Source organism: Chlorocebus sabaeus, chromosome 6 (genome assembly GCF_047675955.1).
Source record: "Chlorocebus sabaeus isolate Y175 chromosome 6, mChlSab1.0.hap1, whole genome shotgun sequence".
NCBI classification, from domain to species: Eukaryota; Metazoa; Chordata; class Mammalia; order Primates; family Cercopithecidae; genus Chlorocebus; species Chlorocebus sabaeus.
In genome coordinates this window covers 47,267,694-47,295,346 of record NC_132909.1, presented here as the reverse complement: position 1 = coordinate 47,295,346, position 27,653 = coordinate 47,267,694, and the positions used below count along the sequence as shown (strand labels likewise).

Genomic DNA, 27,653 nt, shown 5'->3' with positions numbered 1-27,653 from the left:
CGAATCCCATCTCCCAAATGCAATATCTGAGCCCACAGCAATTTGGGAGGCCGAGGTGGGCAGATCACGAGGTCAGGAGTTCGAGACCAGCCTGGCCAACATGGTGAAACCCCGTCTCTACTAAAGATACAAAAAATTAGCTGGGCGTGGTGATGGGCGCCTGTAATCCCAGCTACTCAGGAGGCTGAGGCAGGAGGATCACTTGAACCCGGGAAGCAGAGGTTACAGTGAGCCGAGATTGCGCCAATGCACTCCAGCCTGGGTAACAGGGCAAGACTCTGTCTCAAAAACAAAACAAAACAAAATAACCTGAGCCCAGGAAGGGCAGTACTGCCCATCGTCAAAGCAAGGACAGAGCAGAAGGAGGACTCCACTCAGGGTCCCCTGGCTCTGCCTTCCCCGTCTGGACCTTGTCTGCTCACAGCTTCCCCCAGCCTTACCCTTCATGGGCCCCCTCTGTCCTCCTACGGTGAGCCCAGCATCCAGGCTGCTTTTCCAGCTGGTCTCGTTATCTCCGGAATCTGACCCTGGGTAATCCCCAGTGGGGCTGCATTCTCTGTTCCTGCTTCTATCAGTCAGGTCTCAGCCTAGGTCCTGGGCTGCCGGGAGGCAGGACTTGAATTCCTGCCAGGCTGGCAGTGGAGGGCAACAGGCTTCTGCCTCTGAATCTCCTAAATCTCCACTGAGAAATGGTGCACAGCAATCTCCTGGCCCACATTTGGAGGGGAACCCCAGGGGTTGTTTTGGGAGAAGGCTTGGCCTCACCCAGCGCACCTGGCATCTGAACACTTCATTCCTTTACCTACCTTCCCCTGGGCTTGGAAAAGCAGGGTGGCTGCAAATTTTGGGGCTCAGATCACCATTGGCTGCCCTCCAACTTACCCTCTGCCTTACATGAGAGGTGCTGAGGACTGAGTGGCCGTGCTGGGTCATCCTGAATTGGTTCTTCTACAGCTACGGTCCCCGCTAGTCCCTGGGTTTTGGTTGGCTGCCCTGGCACAAAGGAGGCATCCAGGCTGTGAGGATTGGCCAGCCCAGCCCAGCCCAGCCCAGCCTCCTACAGTGTTTCCTAGATCTGGGGCCAGGGGCAAAAACCTGCTAGCAAAGGAGGAGAGGAGGTTGTGCGGAACAAGCTTCTCCTGACAGAAGGTGCCAGGCTGGGGGTGGCAGGGTTGGATAGGGAGGGGCACTGCCCAAGACTGGGGTGGCTCCAGGGAGCTGGCCCTGGTGATGGGTGCTTGCAGGTAGCCAGAGGTAAGTTGGCTGGTGGTTCTAGATGAGGCTGTCTGGTCTCTAGTTTCCTTGATCTCGAATTTTGTGTCACTTCTCCCCTCCCCTCTCCCTTGGCCTCTTCCCCTGAGATTCCCTGAATCTCCCTCCATGCTCTTAACCATGTTTACCCATCATCGGTCCTGGAGCTCCCGAGCCCCTTTCCTAGGCCTCAGGACCTCACCCTCCATCCCCTCTGCCTTGCAGGATGTCGCTGCCAAGCCTGTCCTGGCTGGGCCTCGGGCCGGTGGCATCATCCCCATGGCTGCTCCTGCTGCTGGTCGGGGCCTCCTGGCTCCTGGCCTGCATCCTAATGTGGATCTACACCTTCTACGACAACTGCCGCCGCCTCCGGTGTTTCCCGCAGCCCCCAAAACAGAACTGGTTCTTGGGTCACCTGGGCCTGGTGAGTGGCAGGAAGATGGATCTGGTATCTCAGGGTAGAAGGCTGGAAAGGGGCTCAGGCTGAGGGGGTGGGCTGGGGTCTGGGACAGGGGAGAAACTCACTCATTCCTCTGCTCACTCACTCATTCCACGCCTCCCTCACTCATTCCTCTATCCACTCATTCATTCCTCTCCTCACTCACTCATTCCTCTCCTCACTCACTCATTCCTCTCCTCACTCACTCACTCCTCTATCCACTCACTCATTCCTCTATCCACTCACTCATTCCTCTCCTCACTCACTCATTCCTCTCCTCACTCACTCATTCGTCTATCCACTCACTCATTCCTCTCCTCATTCATTCATTCCTCTACCCACTCACTCATTCGTCTATCCACTCACTCATTCCTCTCCTCACTCACTCATTCCTCTCCTTACTCACGCATTCCTCTCCTCATTCACTCATTCCTCTCCTCACTCACTCATTCCTCTCCTCACTCACTCATTCCTCTCCCCGCTCGGTCATTCCTCTCCTCACTCACTCATCCCTCTCCTCACTCACTCATCCCTCTCCTCACTCACTCATCCCTCTCCTCACTCACTCACTCCTCTCCCCACTTGCTCATTCCTGTCCTCACTCGCTCATTCCTCTCTTCACTCACTAATTCCTCTGCTCACTCACTCATCCCTCTCCTCACTCACTCATTCCTCTCCTCACTCACTCATTCCTCTGCTCACTCACTCATCCCTCTCCTCACTCACTCATTCCTCTATCCACTCACTCATTCCTCTCCTCACTCACTCATTCCTCTCCTCACTCACTCATTCCTCTGCTCACTCACTCATTCCTCTGCTCACTCACTCATTTGTCTGCCTACTCACTCATTCCTCTGCTTTGCCATGCCAAGCCTTTCTCACCTCCTTGTCTAGGGGAAGCCACCCCTAGCGTGTTTTGAATTCTTTTCCTGACTGTTTTCAGTACACTAGTGAACCTCTGATGGGTTCCTGTGGGAGAGTGGGGGTTACACGGCAGGAATTCACCAATATTTCCACAATCTCCACTGCTATACTTGAGGCCTCTTGAGCTCACTGTCTAGAACCGACTTTCTGCCTGACCCATTTGCTTGTGTCCACCCATCTCTGGGCTGCAGTTTTCCCATAGAAAGTAGCTATACAGCCCCTGCCCTCACATCGTGACACAGCTGGGCCAGAAGAGAGAAGTGTGCCGTCTCCACCCTCCCCCTTGCAAGGGCATCTTCTTTCTCCCCACTAAGTTGTCCCAATGGGTTGTGTTGCCCAACCTGGATAAAATTTAACCATTTACTTCCTCTTTAGAGTTATCTATGACCCTTCAGACCCTGCCCTTTCACTTAGACATGCTGTCCCTTTTGGGTGATTTGGCATCAGTCTGTTCATTGGTAAATGGCAGGATTGATGGGTGTGTCCGCAGGTGCAGGGGGAGGGAGCACAGGACGGACTAGCTCTGAGCCTGATGTGCAGAAGGTGCTCCCTAGTGAGAGCCGCTGTTCTTCCTGACAGGCAGTTAGAGTCACCTCTTCTTCCCTGGGGGCTGCTGAGAAAGGAAATTCCACAGTGTGCAGACCCTTCTCCATGGGAGGACCTGGAGCCCCTGAGGCCCAGCCAGGACATAAAAAGATGTGGGGACCAGCCCTGGGGACATGTCCTGAGGCCACATTGCTGCCCACATACCACCCTTGTGGAGCCAACCCCACATGACTGTGCGTGGGCTGGAGCCACTCTCAGGATGAGAAAATCCATCCTCTATTCAAGGTGGACTTCTCCATGAACAGATAGTGTGTCTTCTCCCTGTTCCCTGGGATGTAGCCTTGGAACTTAGATACTGCCCCCAAGAGAAAGGAGCAGGAGGGAGTGGAGATTACCCCTATGTGTGCAGAATCTGGACATGCTGTTCATTGCAGAGGCTGTGCCACCTCTGAATCCTGCAGTGGGACCTGCTGTGGCTCCTCCTGGGAAATGTATTTTTTTCTCCAGAGTAATAGAAATAATATGATATCATTATCTACAACTATCTATCTATCTATCTATCTATCTATCTATCTATCTATCTATCTATCTATCTATCTGTCTACCTACCTACCTACCTACCTATCTATCCATCCGTCCATCTGTCTGATCTATCTAATCTATGGAGAGACAGTAGAGGGCACTTATTATAGGAGCTGACTTCTGTTCATGGAGGCTGAGAAGTCCTAGTCTATGCCTTCTGCAAGCTGGAGAATCAGGGACACTGGTGGTGCAATTCCGTCTGGGTCCAAAGCCCTGGGAACCTGGAGTTCTAATGTCCAAGGGCAGGAGAAGATGGATGTCTCAGCTGCAGAGGAGAAAACAAATTCACCCTTCCTCCACCTTTATATTCTACCTGGACCCTCAACAGATTGGATGATGCCCACCCAGACTGGGAAGGGGAGATCTTCCTTCCTCAGTTTACCTTCAGATGCTAATCTCTCCTGAAACACCCTCATAGACATAGCCAGAAATAATGTTTGACTGGATGTCTGGGCATCCCTTAACCCAGTCAAGTGGACACCTACAATTAACCATCACAGGAGGTGATGGCCCTTGTCTTGCTTGCAGGTCACCCCTACGGAGGAGGGCTTGAGGGTCCTGACCCAGCTGGTGGCCACCTACCCCCAGGGCTTTGTGAGGTGGATGGGCCCCATTTTTCCCGTCATCAACTTGTACCACCCCGACATCATCCGGTCTGTCATCAATACCTCAGGTACTCCTGCAGAACTTGTGGTGGTGGGCACAGGAGAATGGCGGAGGGCTTCTAGATCTCCTCATCCCCAAAGCTTCTGTGCAGCCCCTGTAGTACTCAGCCCCTTCCTTCCTGCTTCTCTCTCAGCCACCTTTCTCTTTCCTTCCTGGATTCACCAACCCCAACCTCAGTGTCTCTTCTCTCTGCTGCCATCTTCCTCACCTCCCTGTTGTTCTGGGAACCACTGGGGCCCCAAGAAGCCTTAATCCAAGACCCTGTCCTGGAGGAACCCCCAAACTTGAAGAGAAGGATCGGTACAGAGACTTCATAGAGTTAGAAATGGGCCAGGAGGAGACGGGCTTTGACAGATCAGAGGAGAGCAAGTTTTCTACTGGGGCATGCTAGAAGACTTCCTGGAGGAGGAGTAGCAGGAGCTGGGTCTGGAATGATGAATGATAATTTTTTTTAAGCAGAGGCAGGGTGATGCAGTGGGCATTGTTAGTATTCAAGGCTCCTGGCCAGGCCTGGCGTTGGCCTTGTCCTTCTGCAGGCCCAGAGCAATGAGAAGGAGCTGTGGTTGGTGGAAGATCTGGGCTGCTATTTCCATGACATTCACCTCTTGTGGGTCGATTCCTTCTAACCCCGTCCTGTGGCACTTCCACTGTATGCTCATTGCCCTCCTGCTCCAGGCCCCAGGAATCTCCAGTAGGAGACCCCACCCCAGCCTGGAGCCCTACCCTTGCCCTCTGCCCTTCCTATCTTTGAACAGGCCAGGATGAGCAGCAGAAGGGGTATTACCCCACAGAGACCATGGCTCAGGCCCCAAAATGCTGAGTGACTCTGGGCAGGTCCACGGCTCTCTCTGGCTGCTGAGGTATCTTTTCATTGTGAGTGGTAGGAAGTCAACCCCACGAAGTCTGAGCCATTAAAGAGAACCTACTGACTGCGAAGTCCAGGGAGGATGGCCTTCAGGCACAACTGGATCCAGGTCTCACCTAATATCATCAGAATTCTGTCTTCAACTCTTATTCTGTAAAGGTGTTTTCTAGAGTATTGACTTATGCTTGGGTGTTGCAGAACATGTTGGACCATGTAGGAGCCGTGTCAAGGCATGCTTAGCATGCTGTACCATGTTAGGGTGTATCATTACTCTATAGTGCTATTGCAGCCTAGTCCAGCCTCCTTTATGCCCCTCACCCTCCTTCCTTCCTCTGCCCATGGCCTCCTTCCTGCTATGCTGGGCTTGGAGAAAAGAAGTCCCAACCTCTGTCTGGGAGCCACCCTCCATACCTAAAGTCCCTCCTCTATCCTCTCCACGGATCCTGATGGTCTTCATTCATGTCAGATGCCATTACAGACAAGGACGTAGTCTTCTATAAGATGCTGAAGCCCTGGCTGGGTAAGTAACTGTAGGTGGACGGGATGGGGACCAACTTTTGTGCCCAGGAGAAGGTTCTGCCTTTGCCCACAGCCCTTGGCTGCCCTACTAGGGGATGGGCTCTTGTTAAGTGCTGGTGACAAGTGGAGACACCACCGTCGCATGCTGACACCTGCCTTCCGTTTCAACATCCTGAAGCCCTATATAAAGATTTTCAACAAGAGTGTGAACATCATGCATGTGAGTGCTTTGAACTCAGGGTCTCAGCTGCAGCCTTGGGGTGGGGGGAACACGTACAGATTGGGTCTGGAATGTTGGCTCTCCTGGGTGGGTTTGGGGCCATTGCTCTTCCTCTCTGTGCCTTGATTTCCCCATGAAGCTGATAATCTTTACTAAAAAGTGGTAGGAGCATGTGATGGACTCATGTCTCTGACACTTAGTAGGTAGTCAGAAGGAGTCAATTTCCACATTTTTCTCACAGAAGCCCTGTAAACTCAAGAAAGGAAGGATGACACTTGCATAGTAGTCATTGCTGAGTACAGATCACTTCAAAACTAACTGGTTTTAGAGCAATAAGGGTTTATATTTGCTAACAAGTCTGTGGGACAGTTGGCCAGCCCTTATGCATGTGGATGGAATCCCTCAAGGCATAAGAGCAGCTGTGGGTCAGGTCGGCAGCTTTGCTTGTACCAGCTCAGTTCTCTCACGTGTTTGGAGCTTTGCTGGCTTCTGGCTGATTTAGGATGGCTTCAGCTGGGACACCTGGACTTCTCTCCATGTGATTCTCTGCCTCTAGATGACACCCCAGGATTGCTCACATGGCAGAGACAGGATTCCAAGGCAGTGAGAGGAGGATGCAATGCTTCTCATTAGTTATTATTATTTATTTTATTTTTGAGATGAAGTCTTGGTTTGTCTCCCAGGCTGGAGTGCAGTGGTGTGATCTTGGCTCTCTGCAACCCCCGCCTCAAGCAACTCTCCCGCCTCAGTCTCCCAGGTAGATGGAATTACAGGTGCCCACCACTACGTCCAGCTAATTTTTTGTAATTTTAGTAGAGACAGGGTTTCACCATGTTGGGCAGGCTAGTGTCGAACTCCTGACCTCAAGTGATCTGCCCTCCTCAGCCTCCCAAAGTGCTGGAATTACAGGCATGAGCCGCTGCACCCAGCCAACTTCTCACTAGTTATGGCCTTATCATTTTCGCCACATTCTATTTGCCAAAATAAATAAATAAATAAAACATCCACCATGAATCAATGTGGGGCAAAATAGACTCCATCTCTTAATGGGAGTAGCTAAAAAACCACATTGCAAAAGATGTGGATGTGGGGACAAGGGAAGAAATGGAGCCAAGCGTTTTGTAAAATAACTAGGATTTTCTTTTTCTCCTGTGAGCCGATAAATTAGCTTGTTACTTTTGCATGGATTCTGCCAGAAGACACGAGACTTCTGGGTCAAACACAAAAGTCTATTACGCATGTCTCAGCAAGTGGCATGTGCATCTTGTTGTTTTGGATCCTTTCTCTAAGCCACTCAGATTGCCTGGGGTGATAAGGTGGGCTTCCACAGATGTCTGCCATGTAGTATACTGCATGATGGGGAGGAGCATTAGGCTTAGGGAATCTGCTTTTAGAGCAAGCAGAATAAGCCTATGTGTGTCCCAGAGGAGCGATTACCTTATACCCCAAGGTTGTTCTCTGCAAACACAAGACTGAGAAATATCCCAGATAAGAACCTCAGGGTTGACCAGGTATGGGGGCTCATGCCTGTAATCCCAGCACATTGGGATCACTTGAGGTCAGGAGTTCGAGACCAGCCTGGCCAACATGGCGAAACCCTGTCTCTACTACAAATACAAAAATTAGCCAGGCGTGGTGGTGTGTACCTGTAACCCCAGCTACTCAGGAGGCTGAGGCTGAAGAACTGCTTGAACCCGGCGGGTGAAGGTTGTAGTGAGCCAAGATCGTGCGGCTGCACTCCAGCCTGGGCAACAGAATGAGACCCCATTTCAAAAACAAACAAACAAACAAACAACAACAACAAAACTTCAGGATTTTGCATTCTTGGCATGCTCAGAAAAAAGTGCTCAGGGGGATCACAGGGACTTTTTTTGTAATCAATTTATAACAACGAAGATGACTCAAGCTAATATTTGTTGAGAACTCATCATATGACAGAAATGATGTAATATGCCCATTCCAGGATATATGTGGTCTCATTTAATTTTCACAACCCTGAGAGGTAGATGATATTTTCCACACCTCCCCCACTCACCGCCATGGCAAATGGTGAAACTGAGGGCCAGAGAGGTTAGGGAGGTTTCCCAAGTTCACCCAGCTTGTCAGTGAGTCTAAGAGAGGGGGAGAAGGGGTTCTAGCCTCCCTCCCTGGCATCAAAGCAGGTCATCTTGATTGCTATTGAGGATTTGACAGGTGAGACCTAGAAGAGGGCTATGAGTTGACCAAGGGTACACACAGCTTAGGAATCACAGCTGGAGCTTGAACCCAGACGTGGGATCTTCATCTCCTAATAATAACAGCTTCCACTCTCAGCCAAGCCGAATCCTCCCTGGGGATGGGAGTCTGGGACAGAAAACCAGGAGCCTGCCTCTGTGGGAGTCCATCCTGGTGGCTGGGGTTGCAGGGGGACTCAGAGGAGCCAGGGCCTGGCCCCAGCCCTGTCCCCTTCTCTGGCCAGGCCAAATGGCAACGCCTGGCCCTGGAGGGCAGCACCCGTCTGGACATGTTTGAGCACATCAGCCTTATGGCCCTGGACAGTCTGCAGAAATGCATCTTCAGCATTGATAGCCATTGTCAGGAGTGAGTTCTTGCCCCACGGCCTGGGAACATGGGATGGATTCGGGAGCAGGGGAAGGTGGGGAGAGCAAAGCCCAAGGAGACAAGAAGAGCCTTCCTGGAGAGATGATGAGAACTGGGCATTGAAGGACAAAGAAGGAGAGAAGGAGAGAGAGACAGAGAGCGCGAGATAAAGAGAAGATTCCTCCAAACAAGTGGAACTGTTTGGGTCAAGGCAAGGAGGCTAAGATGAGCAGAGCATGTGCAACAGGGAGTTGGGAGACACTTGGAAATGAGGGTGGAGGGGTTGGCAGTAACTAGATCTTAAGGATCTTGAAAAGTCAAAGGGAGATTAATTTTGTTCAAGGTTCCCAGGGAGCCATGGGAGGTGTTTGAGCAGATGAGCGTCATGGTCAGTGCTGAGCTGGGACATTGGACTCTGGGACTCTGTGGAAGATTGACTGTTGTGTAGATGCAGCCTGCAAGGAGGCCAGGGAGAGAAGGTCTGAGTTTGTTGGAGAGAATGGGGCAGATTTGGGAGAAACTGAGGAATAATAGGCAAGCAGATGTTTTGTAAGAGAGAGAGAGGAGATGCCCGTAATGGCCAAGCTGTGCCCTGAGGATCCGGGGCAGGAGGCAGCTCACAGAATGGGAGGCAGAGAGTGAAATGTGCTTGCAGGGCACCCCTTTCTGCATGGAACGTGGTCCTGGGATTCTGGCTGAAAGGTGCTTCCAGGCTTTCATGTGTGTAAGGAGTTGCTTCCTCTCTCTGAACTGGCTCTGCAGGAAGCCCAGTGAATATATTGCCGCAATCATGGAGCTCAGTGCCCTTATAGTGAAACGGAATCACAAGTTCTTCCTATACAAGGACTTCCTGTACTTCCTCACTCCCTGTGGACGGCGCTTCCTCAGGGCCTGCCGCCTGGTGCACGACTTCACAGAAGCCGTCATCCAGGAGCGGCGCCGCACCCTCGCTAGCCAGGGTGTTGATGACTTCCTGCAGGCCAAGGCCAAATCCAAGACTTTGGACTTCATCGACGTGCTCCTGCTGAGCAAGGTGGGCTTCTCTGGGATCTGAATTCAAGAGGTAAAATGGAGCTTCAGGTCAAATGTCAGATTGAAGGACTGAACTTGATCCAGAAGGCACTAAGGAGTCATGGAAGGTGCTTGAGGAAGGGAGGGACAAGTCAGATAAGTTTTAGGGGTGATTGCATAGAAAGCTGCATGGAAAGCTGCATGGGAAGAACAAACAGGAGGCCTGGAGGAAGCCTGTGGGGGTAGATCTGGAAGTGACAAGGGAGGGATCTTTCTGGGATAATGGATCTTCAGGGACTGTTTCAGTTTAGACTCCAGTGACCCCAGAGCTGGTGTGATTGGGGTTCTTTTCTCCAGGATAAAAATGGGAAAGAGTTGTCAGATGAGGACATAAGAGCGGAAGCTGACACTTTCATGTTTGGAGGTGAGTGTCCCAGTCTCGGACTACAGTGGCAACAGGGGTCTCTCCAGTCCAGGGAAGTGGAGGGCTGGCCCTGAATCACTTCATTCTGCCCAATCTCCCCCTCCCCTCAACCTTCCTGAGAGCCTCACTGTATGGGAGTTGTCCACCCTCTGCGTGCTGAAGCAGTCCAGAGATTCAAGCCTGCCTGGCTGACCCTCAGGCCATGACACTACGGCCAGTGGCCTCTCCTGGGTCTTGTACAACCTCGCGAGGCACCCAGAATACCAAGAACGCTGCCGGCAGGAGGTGCAAGAGCTTCTGAAGGACCGTGAGCCTAAAGAGATTGAATGGTGAGTGCAGGTGCTGGTAGCTGTTTCTGAGTTCCTCTTGTTGGTTCTTCTCCCCAGGTGGGGGAAATGGGGAGAATCTTTTTGATGATTCTGCCATTGTTGCCTAGTGGGAATAGGCATAGAGCCCAGAAACAGGGCTCTACTTCTCTACCTAGCGGGGGCTAGCAAGGGTAACATTGCATGCTTTGGGGACAGAATGGTCTGGGAGTCCATATTTATTTCCCCACTAACTTGCTATGCACCATTAGTAAAATCAATTCCCTTTTCTGAACAACTTTTCTCCTTTGTAAATTGGGGGTGTGGGGAATTGCTGTCCCACAGGGCTGCTTGGAGAATTAGTGGCAAAAGCTGCAATGACTTTTGGACCAATCTAATATTATGATTTATCAAAACATTCTCTTATCAACGCATGTTTCTATACTTTCCAGCCTTTTGGTATGAAAGACATGATGTGTTGAATATCGGTGTGCCATGATCATTGCTGACATGTCATCTTTGTAGAACAAATTCCTAGAAGTGCAATTGCTGAGCCAAAGACCATTTGAGTTTTACAATTCAATAGCTCTTGGGAAATCTACTCCTACACACAGATTTTGAGAATGCCAAACTTCCTCACAACCTCATCAGAAGTGCCTATTATGAAACTAAAACATTTGCCAATCTGATAGGTGCAATGTAATATTTTATTATTTTAATGAACATAACTTTAAATATGGGTAAAGTTGAGCACTGTTGTCACCTGCTGATGAGCCATCCATATCTCTTTTTCTGTGAAGTGTCAGTTTTTGCATGATTTGTTTTTTCTACTTTGGGTCATACTAGTTTTCTTATTTATTTATAAGAACTCTTTACATATTAAGAATATTATTTCTTTTTTCTCTTATGCAAATTTTTTCCTCGCATTGTCTTGGACTTTATTGTTATTTTTGGTTCATTTATTTGTCACCAAATTTATTATTTTTTTCTTTTATATTTCCTGTTTGTGTTTCTTAAAAAATTATTTAACAAATCCTTTTATCCTCTAATAGTAAAATGCAAAACTCTTGTTTGACTTATTCTAATAGGCTTATGTATTTTTTAAAGTTTATTTATTTAACATTTTATCAATATTTTTCACATTTAGAAATTTTTCCCTTTGAAATCTATTTTCCCTTTGGAATCTATTTTTTCTCCAAATGTCTAATTGTCCCAACTAAGTTTAATGAATATTTTGTCCTTGTGTCATGATTCTAAATAATAACAAATTCACAAGAAACTATATATGTATGTATATGTATATATAACTATATATACATATATGTGTGTATATATATGGTTTTATTTGTTGCCTTCATTTTGTTCCATTTATTATATAGTCCTACATGAGCAGCATGAAGTCTACTTTTAAAAACACTTTCATATTTGGTAGAGTTTCTGTCTGTCTCATTTCTTTGCGTTTACAGTTTTTTTTTTTCCCCCTTGAATTCTTATTTTTTCCATTTGAACTCTGTGATCAGGCTAGCTAGTTTGACAAATACTTTTGAAAATTTTAATTAATAAATTTTTTGGATGTTAGGTGCTAATGTTTGAGTTAATGATGTCCCTCAATTCATGGCAAATTCTCATCATTTTTCTATGCAGTATGTATTTCTTCTCATTTATCTCAAATCTCTACTTTCAGCTCTCCAGCAATATGATTACAAAATGATGGATACTTTTATTTGTAAAATTTGTTGTTGGGGTGGATACATTTTAAAATTCTATATATGTTTTTATTTCACAAATATGCTGGTTCTTACCTTTTCAGAAATATAGCACTATGATTTGTGCTACGTTTATAGCACCGTGGTTTTGTGCTATGATTTGTGCTATGTAAATGTAGCACTCTGATTTGCAGCACCGTCGTCCTAAGTATAGTTATCCTCTTGTTTCTAGCTATGATCTAGTTCTTTTCTCTTCAGTTCTATAGTGGATACCTGGACTGCTTCTATATCTCCAGTGCAATGACCATCTTTGTGCGTATCTCTTTATCTGCATGTCTGATAATTTCTCTGGGATCTACAGTTGGGAACCAGCTTGCTGGGCTGTAAAACATGCATCTTTCCTTGGCCATGTCCTGCTGGTTGCCTTCCATGTTGGCAGCTTCTGTGCACCCCACTATCAGTGCATGTGACCCCTCTACCCACACCTCAACCAACCTTGGCAACACCTACCTTTGGCCATTCTAGCCTCGAATAGATGTGAAGTGGTATCTCATTGTCAGCTAGCTTCCATTTCTATGATAGCTAGTGACTCTGAGCATCTCCTCTTAAATTTCTCATGTTTGAGCATTGTCTACTTTTTCACTTGGGTCACCTGTTTGTTCTCTTGCAGATTTGCAGGAATTCCTGACGTATTCAAGATATCATTCTGCATATCTATCTATCTATCTATCTATCTACCTATCTTAGGCATCTTCTCTGAATCTCTTATCTTTCATTGGAATGTTAATTGGGTCCACTGTATCTTTTATTGCACAGAAATCCTTAATTTGCATGCATATTTATCCTTTATATTTTATCTTGTTTAAGCTTTTGGGGTTTTAAGAATTCCTACTCCTAAGTCACAAAAATGTCTCCTGTGTTATCATCTTTTAACGTTATAATTTTACCTTTCTCATAAAAAAAAGACTCCACCCTGTATATGTAGTAGACAAGAACCTGTTTCGCTTTGTTCACACATTTCCAGTGGTCTGAACAACTTCCACCACACTATCCATTCTCCAGGGGCGTGTGGACCTTCCTTTAGCAGATGTTAAGTTTCCCCCTATTCACATGCCTGATTCTGAGCTCTCTACTCTGTTCTATCGACCTGTTTTTCTGTTCTTGCAGCAGTCCCACAGTTTTTAAAAAATTATTTTATTTTTACTAGTATGCATTTGTAACATTTCTTAATATCTTGAAACTTGGGTTCCCCTTCTTCAATCTTTTATTTAAAAATTGACCTAGCTTGGGCAGGGCGCGGTGGCTCATGCCTGTAATCTCAGCACTTTGGGAGGCTGAGGTGGGCAGATCACTTGAGGTCAGGAGTTCGAGACCAGCCTGGTCAATATGGTGAAACCCCATCTGCACTAAAAATACAAAAATTAGTTGGGTGTGGTGGTGTACACCTGTAATCCCAGCTGCTTGGGAGGCTGAGGCACAATAATCTCTTGAACCCAGGAGACGGAGGTTGCAGCGAGCTGAGATCAGGCCACTGCATTCCAGCCTGGGTGACACAGTGAGAACCCATCTCAAAAAAAAAAAAAAAAAAAAAAAAAAAAAGACCTAGCTCTTGATGAACTTTAAAATTCTTTCAATTAGAATAAGATTTCAAAGTTCCCAAAAGAATCCAGCTAGATTTTTTATTCATTGCATGAAGTATATTGATTAATTTAGAAAGAATTGACGCCTTTAGAAAGAACAGACACCAGGGAACGTCTGTAGCATCAGCATCTTCTCAATCCATCACAACCCCTCAGTCTGGCCAGATCCTGAGGTGCTGCCCCTCCCTGCTTCTCCATCCCCAGGGCCTGGTCAGGGGAGGGGTCTTGTCCCTTTACAACATATGGTCATCCCACCCTACAGTGTGGAGTGGAGATTATTTATTCAAGTAACCTTATTAGCCCTTTGTAGAGATGTTTTTTTTTTTTCCTGCTTTTGTTACCTCTTTATATAATTTTAAATGCTTTTTCATGCAAACAAATGAACACTTTTGTTTTTGAGATGGAGTCACTCTGCCTCCTAGACTGCAGTGCAGTAGCATGATCTTGGCTCACTGTAACCTCTGCCTCTCGGGTTCAAGGGATTCTCCTGCCTCAGCCTCCTGAGTAGCTGGGACTACAGGTGCCCACCACCATGCCTGGCTAAGTTTGTATTTTTAGTAAAGATGGGATTTCACCATGTTGGTCAGGCTGGTGTTGAACTCCTGACCTCAAGTGATCCATCTGCCCCAGGCTTCCAAAGTGCTGGGATTACAGGAGTGAGCCACTGTGCCCCGCCAGAATGAGCACTTTTAAGAGACACCCTCAGAATATTGTTTTGCTCAGAAATACCTCTAAAAACACCAGGTCAATTTTTCTTCTAGTAGTTTTGTGACTTTGGTTTTCTAATGCTTACATCTTTGTTGCTTCTGGAATTAATTTTGTTATAAGACTGAGGGTCAGAGGGAGGTGGTGAGAGGGTCTCCAGGGGCAGCAGGAGGGCTGCGTTTGCTCCCTGGATAATTGTTGGGTGTTTCCTTAGGGACGACCTGGCCCAGTTGCCCTTCCTGACCATGTGCCTGAAGGAGAGCCTGCGGTTGTATCCCCCAGTCCCCACAATCACCCGTGGCTGCACCCAGGATGTGGTGCTCCCAGACAGCCGGGTCATCCCCAAAGGTGCCCACCATGGCGGGGAGGAGGGTCCTTGGCAGGGGAGTGGTCCCAGCAGGCAGCTTGGACCTTGTCCTGACTGTCATCTCCTGCATCACAGGGAACATCTGTAGCATCAACATCTTCGCAATGCATCACAACCCCTCAGTGTGGCCAGACCCTGAGGTGCTGCCCTTCCCTGCCTCTCCATCCCCGGGGCCTGGTCAGGGGAGGGGTCTTGTACCGGAAAACCAGATACTCTCTCTCTGTTCCACCCATATCTGTCTTATGTGGGAGTGGCTGGGTGTCCTGAGAAGCCCCACCAGCAGCCCTAACTTGCCCCCAACCCAGGTCTATGACCCCTTCCGCTTCGACCCAGAAAACACCCAGAAGAAGTCACCTATGGCTTTTATTCCTTTCTCAGCAGGGCCCAGGTGAGGCCAGGGGGTGTCTGAGGTGGGCATGGGCTGAGGGTGGCACACATGGCTGCCTTGTCAGCTGCCTGACTTGTGGGACCACGTGTTTTTGTGATAGGGGTTTTAAAGAAGATCCTAGGAAGAAGGGTGTGCTCAGAGCCTCCTGCCCCATCTGGTCTTATTTGGGGCTGGGGTCTGGGCTAGGCTCTGGGAATATGCAAGCCCACATGGGGGTCCCAGGCACAGTTTCCCCTCTGTCTGCCCCTCAAGGTGATCTGGGTGGGGTTGGGGGTCCCGGGCCTGGTTTCTGGCGCAGTGGGGCCGGGATCTGGGTCCTGGGTACAGTCAGAACTCCCACCCTGGCCCCCAGGAACTGCATCGGGCAGTCGTTCGCGATGGCAGAGATGAAGGTGGTCCTGGCGCTCACACTGCTGCGCTTCCGCATCCTGCCCGACCACAGGGAGCCACGCAGGACGCCGGAGATTATTTTGCGTGCAGAGGACGGACTTTGGCTGCGAGTAGAGCCCCTGGGCTGAGGCCTGCAGTGACCCACCCACCTACCTTTGCATCACCTATCTTTGCAGCAACTACCTTTTCAGATTCCCGAGAATAAATCTGTGTTGGTGTCTGTGCCTGAGTCCCGCGAAGAGCCAGTAGGGGGCGCTTGAGGACTGCAGGGATCTAGGGCCTGGTTGGGAAGAGGTGGGGAGATGTCTCTGAGCCCAAGACCTTGACTGCCTCTCTGGGTGAGCACAGGAACCCCGTGCTGAGGGCGGGTTCTCCAACAGCCTAAATAAAGACTCCCCCCACCCTCACCAAATAATTGTGTATTCTGATATAACTTTTTGCTAATTTAGAATCCCTGTTTTTTAGCTAGGTCCATAGCAGCCTGAAATACAGATCACATTTGAAAGCCTTTCTTGAAGCTCAATTTGTTAAGTGACTGTAGCTGTCCCTTGTGGAGAAGCCAAAGATTATGTGGTAATTCTGGTAACTTTTCTTAAGAGAAAGCCGCGACAGTCTCTCTGCTCAGTCCTCCCTTCTTCCTTCCTTCCTTGCAAGATTTTTTTTTTTTTTCTTTGAGACGGGGTCTCACTTGTCGCCCAGGCCAGAGGGCAGTGGCTCACTGCAACCTCCACCTCCTGGGTTCAAGTGGTTCTCCTGACTCAGTCGCCCGAGTAGATAGGATAACAGGTGTCTACCACCACACCCAGCTAATTGTATTTTTTGTAGAGATGGGGTTTTGCTGTGTTGGCCAGGCTGGTCTCAAACTCCTGGCCTCAAGTGATCAGCCCACCTCAGCCTCCCAAAGTGCTGAAATTGCAGGTGTGAGAATAAAAATTCTTGAGTTTCAATTTTTATTTTAGAATCAGGAGCTAACGTACAAATTTATTACAAAGGTACATTGCATGATGCTGAGGTTTAGAGTATGAATGACTCCATCACCCATGTAGTGAGCATAGTATCTAATAGGTAGTTTCTCAGCTTTTCCCCCTCCCTGCTTCCCCTGTCTAGTAGTCCCCAGGGTCTATTGTTCCCATCTTTATTACCATGTGTATCCAATGCATAGCTCCCACTTATAATTGAGAACATGCAATATTTTGTTTTCTGTTCCTGCATTAGTTTGCTTAGGATAATGGCCCCCAGCTGCATCAGTGTTGCTGCAAAGGACATGATTTTGTACTTTTTAATGACTGCATAGTATTTCATGGTGTATTTCTACACATTTTCTTTATCCACTCCACCATTGATGGGCGCCTGTGTTGATTCAACATCTTCGCTATTGTGATTAGAGCTGCGATAAACATGTGGGTGTATGTGTCTTTTTGGCAGAATGATTTATTTTCCTTTGGGTGTATAGCCAGTTGTGGGATTGCTAGGTCAAATGGCAGTTCAACTCTCAGTTCTTTGAGGAATCTCCTAACTGCTCTCCACACTCCATTAGTTTAGTGGCTGAACTAATTTATATTCCCTCCAACAGTGTATAAATGTTCCTTTTTATCCATAGCCTTGACAACATCTGCTATTTTTGACTTTTTAGCAAATTGCTTGCAAGATCGATGTGGCATCTGGAGTTCCATATTGGCCCATGAGGACAGGGACTGCTATTTAGGACAGATGGGGCAGATGGCTAGAAGCAGTCAGGGTCGATGACCCTAGATCCATGCTGTGACCTGAGTGTTTATGTAGCCCCCAGATCTATACATTGAAGCCTAGTCTACATGTGGTGGTATTAAGAGGGGAGGCCTCTGGGGGGTGGTTAAGTTGTGAGGACTCTGCCTTCGTAAGTGGGATTATCACTTACAAAGGTCCTTATAACAGAGACCTGAGGAAGCTTGTTTGCCCCTTCCACCATGTAAAGACACATGCAAGGTGCCATCTATGAGGAACAGGCCCTTAGCTGATGCTGAACCTGCAGGCACTTTGATCTTGGACTTCCCAGCCTCCACAATTGTGAGCAATAAATATCTGTTGTTTATAAACTACCTAGTGTAAGTTATGCTGTCAAAACAGCCAGAATGGGCTAAGATAATCCATATCACCTTGGAATTGTACTAAACATCACCTTGAACTTGTATTATAAATGTCAGAATCCCAATCTGCTATTCACTAGCTGATTGGCTTGGGGGAAACTTGTTTACCTCTGTAGCCATGGTTTTGTTTACCATTTAATAGTATTCAACTCATTGGGCTGCTGTGAAGACTGAACAAGTCGGTATCTACAACATCCCTGAGCCACATCTGTTGGGTATTAGTGGTCCATGAAGGTTAATTGACTGTCTTTCTCCTCTTTTTGTATCACATTTGAAGTTTTGACATTTTAAAAAATCACAAGAGGTAGCTTTGAGACTTGGGATGCATAGCATCCTTCTCTTGAGGAAAATTCATTCAAATATTTTGTGTGCTCAAAATATCGGTTATTACATCCGAGAATCTACAGTGGACTTTGGTGAAAGGTTGATCAAAAGCTTAGAACGGAAAAAATTAATTTTTCCAGAGAGGCACGACCAGGAATTTATTCTTGTCTAAAAAGTGCAGGTCATGCAGGTTTTCAGTAGTGAGAGGAAGGTAGAGGAAGTGGGCTAGGGGGCCGCCCCTTTCAGCACCAGGGACAGCGGCCGCACCGGGACTTCCCCTGTCTGACTGTAGGGGGCTCCCGCGGGGCACAGAGTCCAAGGACTGAACGCCTTTCAGGGGCCAATAGATTGGGAACCTGGAAGGATTATTGGATACAAAATAAGAATGGAACATCGCAAAATGAAATAAATAACTATTTAATATATTCTAAGCTGAAAGTCACATTTGTTTTTCTTCCCTTTAAAGTTTAAGTTTCATAAATAATGCATGCTTATAGAAGAAATTGCAAGAAATAAAAATCATCCATAATTTCAAAATGTCAAAATAATCACTGTTTACATTTTCTTACGTATGCTTCCAGCTTTTAATTTATATGTGATCTTTTTACATGTGAAAATATTTATTTACAGCTATATAGCTGTACCTCATTTGCATATAATTTTGTTTACAAATGCTATTTTTCTGCCAAATGAACCCATGAAAAGATGCTAAACATTGTTCCCATTATGCAAACCAAAAGCACAATGTGATGTCACCTCAATACGTACAGGATGGCTAGCATCTAAAAAGGGGAATATAGCAAGTGTTGGAGAGGATGTGGAGTAATTTAAGCCCTCATCCATTCCTGGTGTGACTGTAAAATGGTGCAGCTGCTGTGGAAAACAGTCCGGAGATTCATGAAAAAGTGAAACATAGAATTACTATATGACTCAATTCCAAGATACCATATTCCGCTCCTAGGTGTATACTCAAAAGAATAGAAAACAGTTGTTCAAACAAAAATGCTTGTACATGCATGCTTATAGCAGCCCTATTCACAATTGCCAAAAGGTAGAAAGAACTCAAATATCCATTAACAGATGGATGGATGAAGAAAATGTGATCTATTTGTACAATGAAATATTACTCAACCATAAAAAGGAATGAAGTGCGGATACATACTACCACCTGGATGAACCTGGAATGCATTATAGTATGTGAAAGAAGTCAGATACAAAAGGTCACGTAGTGTATGATTTATTTATAAGAAATGTCCATCTGGGTGCAATGGCTCATGCCTATAATCCTAGCACTTTGGGAGGCCCAGGCAGCCAGATCACTTGAGGTCAGGAGTTCAAGAGCAGCCCGGCCAAGATGGCGAAACCCTGTCGCTACTAAAAATACAAGAAAAATTAGCTAGGCATCATGGGATATGCCTGTAATCCCAGTTACTTGGGAGGCTGAGGCAGGAGAATCACTTGAACCCAGGAAGCGGAGGTTGTGCTGAGCCAAGATCATGCCATCACGCCACTGCACTCCAGTCTGGGCAACAGAGTGAGACTCTGTCTCAAAAAAAAAAATGTCCAGAATAGGAAAATCTATACAAACAGAAAGGAGATTGGTGGTGTCAGGAGCTGTGGGGAAGTGGGAATAGGAAGTGCTAATGGGGTCAGGATTTCTTCTGGGGTGATGAAGATGTTCTGGACCTAGATAGTGGTGAAGTTTCCACAATGTTGTGAATATACTAAATGCTACTAAATTGTACACTTTAAAATGGTGAATTTTATGTTATATAAATTTTACCCAAACAAAAAATGCTATTTCATCTCAAATTTTTATTAATCTGGGCTACTCACACAATATGCTGTTAACATCTTTCCATGACATCAAATCATTTTATGAAACATTACTTTGTGGTTTTAAAAAATATTTGGGTTATGTATTCAAACCACTCTATTCCTTAAAAATGGCATGATGTTACAAAATGATATAGAAGTGCTTTGTCTCACTTTGCAAGAATTGTCTTCATACAAGTTGACAGTTTGAGGTATCATCAGTTATAAATTGAGTAACTCTTCATCAAATAACTTTTGGGGTAAAGATTTCATTTTCAGAGCAATAGATAACAACTATTTTTTGTCTTTCTACTCAATATATGGGTAGTTTACATACCACAGTTACAGTGTTATAGTATTCTGTGTCTGTCTACGTACTTACTATTACAGTGAGTTTTGTACCTTCAGATGATTTTTTATTGCTCGTTAACATCCTTTTCTTTCAGATTGATGAACTCCCTTTAGCATTTCTTTTAAGACAGGTCTGCAGATTCCTTAGTTTTTGTGTGTCTGGGAAAATCTTTATTTCTCATTCATGTTTGAAGAATATTTTTGCTGGATATACTATTCTAGGTTAAAAGTTCTTCCCTTCAGTACTTTAAATATGTCATGCCACTCTCTCTTGGCATATAAGGTTTCCACTGAGAAGTCTTCTGCCGGACATATTGGAGCTCCTTTGTATGTTATTTGCTTTTTTTCCTCTCGATTTTAGGATCCTTTATCCTTGGGCTTTGGGAGTTTAATTATTAATCTTCTTATTCTTTCTTTCTTTCTTTTTTTTTTTTTTTTGAGACAGGGTCTGGCTGTGTTACTCAGGCTGTAGTGCAGTGGCACGATCTCAGCTCACTGCAACCTCCGCCCCCTGGGCTTAAGCCATCCTTCAACCTCAGTCTCCCAAGTAGCTGGGACTACAGATGCACACCACCATGCCCGGCAAATATATATATTATATATATTATATATGTATTTTATATATATATATATATATATATATATATAAAATGTGTGTGTGTATATATATGGTAGATATGGGATTTTGCCCAGGCTAGTCTCAAACTCCTGGGCTCAAGCAATCCACCTGCCTTGGCAATCCAAAGTGCTGAGATTACAGGTGTGAGCCACCCTGCCCAGTCTAACTATTAAATGTTTTGAGGTAGTCTTATTTGGATTAAATCTGCTTGGTATTCTATAACTTTCTTGTACTTGAATGTTGATATCTTTCTCTAGGTTTGGGAAGGTCTCTGTTATTATCCTGATCTCTGTCCACCTCCTCTTTAAGGCCAAAAATTGTTAAATTTGCCCCTTTGAGGCTATTTTCCAGATTCTGTAGGCATACTTCATTTTTTAAAATTCTTTCTTTTATCTTCTCTAACTGAATTTTCAAATAGTCTATCTTCAAGTCACTAATTCTTTCTTTTGCTTGATCAGTTCTGCTGTTGAGGGACTCTGATGCATTCTTCAGTATGCCAAAGGATTTTTCAGCTCCAGGATTTCTTTGTTTCTTTTAAGTTATTTCAATCTTGGTTCTTCTGAATTATTTCCATCTCTTTGTCAAATTTACCTGATAGGATTCTGAATTTCTTCTGTGTGTTATCTTGAATTTTACAGAGCATTCTCAAAACAGCTATTTTGAATTATCTGCCTGAAAGGTCACATATCTTTGTCACTCTGGCATTGATCACTGGTGTTGTATTTAGCCCATGTGGTGAAGTCATGTTTTCCTGGATGGTCTTGATGCTTGTGAATGTTTGTCGATGTCTGTGCATTGAAGAGTTAGGTATTTACTGTAGTCTTTGTGGCCTGGGCTTGTTTGTACCTGTCCTTCTTGGGAAAGTTTTCCAAATATTCAAAGGGAATGGAGTGCAGTAATCTAAGTCTTTGGTAACCACAGCTATATCTACATTGGGGGCACCCCAATCTCAGTAATGCTGGGACTCTTGCAGATTAGTAGAGGTACTGCCTTGGTTGTCTTGGGTAAGATCTGGGAAATTTCCCTGGATTCCCAGGCAGAGACTTTTCTCTCTCCTTACTTTCCCCCAAACAAACGAGTCTCTCTCTTTCTCTCTGTGCTGACCTGTCTGGAGCTGGGGGAGGGGTGACACAAGCATCCCTGTGGCATCTACCACTGGGACTGCTGAGTCAGACCTGAGGCCACCACAGCACTGGGTCTTGCCCAAGGCACACAGAGACCTCTGCTTTGTTACCACCTGTGTTTCCTCAAGGCCCAAGGGCTGTACAATCAGCATGTGGTAAATCTAGCCAGGCCTTGTGACCTTCCCTTCAGTGCAGTGAGTTCCCCACGTCTCTGGTAGGTCCAGAGATACTGTCCAGGAGCTGTGACCTGGAATCAGGGACTCCAGGTGCTCCACCCCACTGTGGCTAAGTTGGTACCCAAGCTTCAAGACAAGGTCCCCTTTACTCTTACCTCTCCTTTCCTCAAGCAGAAGGAGCTTCTCCCCCTGGCCACTACGGCTGGGAATGTGCTGGGTCACACCTGAAGCCCGTATGGCACTGAGTCTCACCAAGGCCTGCAACAAGCCCAACCTGGCTACCACTGATTATTCAGGGCCCATGTCCTCTTTAATCCACAGGTGGTAAATCCTGCCAGGACTGGGTCCTTCTCTTCAAGGCGGCATGTTTCCTCTGTCCGAGGCTGTGTTTAGAAATGTTGTCCGGGAGCTAGAGCGTGGAATGGGGGCCTCAGGATGCTGTCTAGTGCCCTATTCCACTGTGGCTGAGCTGGTATCCAAGGGGCCTCTCCTGAAGCATAAGGAAGGAGTCTCTCCTGGAGCTGCAAGCTGTGCTGCCTGGAGTTGTGGGAGGGGTGATGCTTGCCAAGACTCCCTTGGCTGCCCTGGCTGCTGCCTCACTAGGTTATGTGCACCCCAAGTTTACTGGCTCTGAGCCCAGCACAGCACCAGGACTTGTCCCAGAACTGCAGTCCTCGTAGCTGGATTTACCACATACTGATTGTAGAGCCCTTGGGCCTTGAACAAACAGGTGGTAGCCTTTCGAGTTTATTTAGGACCCTGGAGCACTTTGACCTGCAATGGTGGTACTAGCTGGAACTCAGGTTCTGACCATTGGGAGGGACAGTTCCACGCTGACTAGGGTTGGCCTAAATGCTTCCTCTGGGGGCACTGGCTAAATTCTACCCCATGTTGCTTTCTGCTGTGACAGGGCAGCACTGAGTTTCAATGCAAAGTCCCGTAATCACTGTGCTCTCTCCCCTCCACTGAAGCACACGGAGTCCCTCTCCAGCCATGAGGCCACTTCTGGGAGATGGGGAAGTGTTAGTGTAGGCAATTTAAGACTGTCTTTTGGCCAGGCACGGTGGGTCACTCCTGTAATCCCAGAACTTTGGGAGGCCGAGGCAGACAGATCACCTGAGGTGAAGAGTTCGAGATCAGGCTGGCCAACATGGCGAAATGCTGTCTTTACTAAAAATACAAAAATTAGCCGGGCGTGGTGGCATGAGCCTGTAGTCCCAGCTACTTGGGAGGCTGAGGCATGAGAATCGCTTGAATCTGGGAGGCAGACATTGCAGTGAGCTCTCGTGCCATTGCACTCCAGCCTGGGTGACAGAGCAAGATTCTGTCTCAAAAAAAAAAAAAAAAAAAAAAAGACTGTCTTTTGCACATTCTTTAGTGCTTCTTTAACTTTTTAATTTTTGTGGGTACATAGTAGGTATATGTATTTATGAGGTACACGAGATGTTTTGATACAGGCATGAAATGCATAGTAATCACATCATGGAGAATATCCATCCCCTCAAGCATTTATCCTTTGTGTTACAAACAATCCAGTTACACGCTTTTCATTATTTTAAAATGTATGACTAAGTTATTATTGACTATAGTCACCCTGTTGTACTATCAAATAGTAGGTCTTATTATAGGTCTAATTAATTCTTTCTGTCTTTTTTTGTACCCATTAACCATCCCTAACTTCCCCTCACTCCCCCACTCCCCTTCCCAGCCTCTGGTAACCATCCTTCTACTCTCTATCTCCATGAGTTCGAAGTGCCTCTTTTTTGGATACGATGTTAAAACCAGACACCATGATCATTCGCCTAATTTTTGGTTCTTATGAAGGTATTTTCTTGTGTGGATAGTTGGTGTATTTGGCGTTCCTGTGGAGGAGATGATCAATGGAGCATTTTATTCTACTGTCTTGCTCTACCTCCTCCTTTTTGTGATTCAGATGAGACTCATTGACAGCTGGTGGCTAAATTTTTAAATGCAATATTTTTGGCATAAACTATATTCACACATGTAAAAAATAAAATGCACAGTGAAAAATGTTTCTTGTACCTATGCCCTTCATTTACCCAGTCTCCCCATCTTTACAAAGATAAACACTTTTAAGTTTTCTGTATCATTTCAGAGTATATTTAGGCAAATAATACATGTAATGAGTCTCCTTTTGTCAGGATGATGAATTGCCCCCAAATGGCCCCCAGTTACCTCCCTGGGGCACCACTGTGAAACCCTCACAGCTCTTGCTGTATTCAGGGTCAACTCCACCAGCCATTTCACCCATCCTATGACTCCTACAGAGGAGATACATACGGTGCAAAGAGGTTGAGAGATTTGCCCAAGGTCACACAGCCAGGAAATAGCAGAGCTGTGTCCAAACCTAGGCCTGGTGAACATCCACAGCACCACACACCTCCTGCATGGTCTCAAACTCCTTCTCCTTGTCCTTGCCTGTGGACAGCCCCACTCATCTTAAAATTACATTTATGGTCCGGCACGGTGGCTCACGCCTGTAATCCCAGCACTTTGGAAGTCCAAGGCAGGAGGATCACCTGAGGTCAGGAGTTGGAGACCAGCCTGACCAACGTGGAGAAACCTCGTCTCTACCAAAAATACAAAATTATCTGGGCATGGTGCTGCATGCTTATAATCCCAGTTACTCAGGAGGCTGAGGCAGGAGAATCACTTGAACTCGGGAGACGGAGGTTGCTGTGAGCCAAGATAGTGCCATTGCACTCCCATCTGGGCAACAAGAGTGAGACTTCGTCTCAAAAAAAAAAATACATTTACCCAGTAGGCAGTCTTTAAAAGCAGGTGTTACACAGTAGAAACTCTGTGTAGACCACGTGTCACAGAGTGGGCACACTATGAAGAGTGGGTGGCATCAGTAGGTACTCTTGATGTAGAGCCGGCAGCAGTGAGTAGGCACTCTTTATCAAGAGCAGACGAGACTCAGTAAGCACTCTTTATACAGAGCAGGTGGCATCTGCAGTCACCCTTTATCTAGAGCAAGTGGCATTCAATGGGCTCTCTCCCTTTTTTTTTTTTTTTTTTTTTTTTGAGATGGAGTCTCACTCTGTTGCCCAGGCTGGAGTGCAGTGGTACGATCTCAGCTGACTGCAACCTCCGCCTCCTGGGTTCAACCGATTCTCCTGCCTCAGCCTCCCAAGTAGCTAGGGTTACAGGTGCCCACCACCACGCCCGGCTAATTTTTGTATTATTAGTAGAGATGGGGTTTCACCATGTTGGCCAGGTTGGTCTTGAACTCTCGACCTCAGATGATCTGCCTGTCTCGGCCTCCCAAAGTGCTGGGATTACAGGCGTGAGCTACTGCGCCTGGCAAGTAGGCACTCTTTTTTTTTTTTTTTTTTTGAGACAGAGTCTTGCTCTGTTGTCCAGGCTGGAGTGCAGTGGCGCGATCTTGGCTCACTGCAAGCTCTGCCTCCTGGGTTTGCACCATTCTCCTGCCTCAGCCTCCCTAGTAGCTGGGACTATAGGCGCCCGCCAACATGCCCTGCTAATTTTTTGTATTTTTTTTTTTTTTTTGTAGAGACGGGATTTCACCACATTAGCCAGGATGGTCTCGATCTCCTGACCTCGTGATCTACCCGCCTTGGCCTCCCAAAGTGCTGAGATTACAGGCCAGTAGGCACTGTTTATGTATTGCACGTGGTACTGAGTAGGCACTTTTTATGTAGCACAGGCAACAGTAGGGACTCTTCCTGTAGGGCAAGCAGCACTCAGAAGGCACCCTTTATGTACAGAAGGCAGCCCACAGTAGGTACACTTTATGGAGCACAGGCAACACTCAGTAGGCACTCCTAACATAGAGCAGGCAGCGCTCAATAGACCCTCTTTACGTAGATCAGGGAACACTCAGTAGGGAGTCTCCATATAGAGCAGGAGGTATCAGTAGGCACTCTATATGTAGAGCACTTGGCACTCGGTAGGCATGTATTATGTGGACAGCACCTGGTGCTCGGTGGACACTCTTCATATACAGGAGGTGGCACTCAGTAGGCACTCATTATGTGGAGCAAGTGGCACACAGTAGACACTCTACGAGGAATACTAGGCACTGAGTGTACAAGGTTAATGTAGAGCACCTGGCACACAGTAGGCACACTTTATGGAGAGCACCTGGCGCAGAGTAGACGGGATTTGGCACCTGGCGCACAGTAGGCACACTTTATGGAGAGCACCTGGCGCAGCGTAGACGGGATTTGGCACCTGGCGCACAGTAGGCACACTTTATGGAGAGCACCTGGCGCAGAGTAGACGGGATTTGGCACCTGGCGCACAGTAGGCACACTTTATGGAGAGCACCTGGCGCAGAGTAGACGGGATTTCGCACCTGGCACACAGTAGAAGTACTTTCCATGCAGCCTTTGTGCAGAGTAGAGACTGGTACACAACAGCTCAAGTGCTAGTTGCCACCCTTTGGTGCTGGTTGTCACCCTGCTAGTGACAACTAGCAACTAACCAGGAGTGGGAGGACAAGGAGGTGAGAAGGGTTTGGGTTGGCACAGCACAGAAATGAGTGAATAAGCAGAGGAATGAGTAAGATGCCTCCCCTGCTTCTCTGCCAACCCAGACCCCAGCCCACCCCTTCACCCCCACTCCCTGAGCCTCAGACCCCTCAGGAAGTCCATCCACCCTGAGACCCCAGACCCATCCTGCTGCTACACTCACCAGGCCCAGGTGACCCAAGAACCAGTTCCGTTTCGGGGGTTGCGGGAAACGGTTGCTAGTCGTCACTCCTTTTTGGGGCTCCCTCCTCTTAGGAGCCCTCATTGTCCCCCTCTAAGGCCCTCATCCAACATCCTATTTCCCAGGTGGGAAGACTGAGCCCAGGAGGGGCAGTGCTGGCCAAAGCCAGAGCAAGGATGAGGCAGAATGAGGACTCCGTTCAGGGTTCCCCAGCTCTGCCCTTCCCCTGCCTGGACCCCATCTGTTCCCTCCCATCCTTACCCTCCACGTCCCTGCTCTGTCCTCTTACACTGAGTCCAGCCTCCAGATTTGCTCTTCCAGCTGGGCTCTTAATCTCCAAAATCTGACCCGGGTAATCCTCGACGGGGCTGGGTTGTTTGTTCCTGCTCCTAGCAGTCAGGTCTCCAACAGGGCCCTGGGCTGCCTGGAGGCAGGACTTGAACTCCATCCAGCAGCAGGGGGGATAGAGGCTTGTCTCCTCCAAGTTGCCTGATTCAGCATCCAGAAGTGGTGCATGGTGTCCTGCTGGTCCAGTCTTAGAGAGGAGCACAGGAGATGATCTGGAGCAAGGCTTGGCTTGGCCTGGCTCACTTGACACCTGAACTCTCAAGTTCATGCTTTTATCTGCCACACACTCAGTAGCCACTCTTTAAGAGCAGGTGTCACACAGTAGAAACTCTATCTGACCCCTCTCAGCTTACTCTTCACCTTGTGTGGGAGGCGCTGAGACCTGAGGATCCAGTGCCCTTGCTGTGTCACCCGAGCTGGTTCTTCTGCATCCAGCTGGTCCCCCACACCCAGGTTTTGGCTGGCTGCCCAGACACAGGAGAAGCACCCAGGCTGTGAGGATTGGCTGGTCCAGCTCAGCCCAACCCAGCCTCCCACAGCCCTC

General features: G+C 47.2%; 1 protein-coding gene across 1 annotated transcript; it reads left to right on the top strand.

Annotated features, from left to right (window-relative positions):
• The first annotated feature begins 1,477 nt into the window (after positions 1-1,477).
• CYP4F8 (cytochrome P450 family 4 subfamily F member 8) lies at positions 1,478-16,627 on the top strand. The gene is made up of 12 exons (XM_037992481.2): positions 1,478-1,675; positions 4,271-4,415; positions 5,740-5,793; positions 5,885-6,012; positions 8,471-8,592; positions 9,355-9,625; positions 9,961-10,027; positions 10,227-10,356; positions 14,598-14,731; positions 14,826-14,890; positions 15,056-15,138; positions 15,491-16,627. Exons 1-12 carry the CDS (start codon positions 1,478-1,480, stop codon positions 15,654-15,656), a joined length of 1,563 nt encoding a protein of 520 aa, XP_037848409.2. The 3' UTR covers positions 15,657-16,627.
• The last annotated feature ends 11,026 nt before the right edge of the window (positions 16,628-27,653 follow it).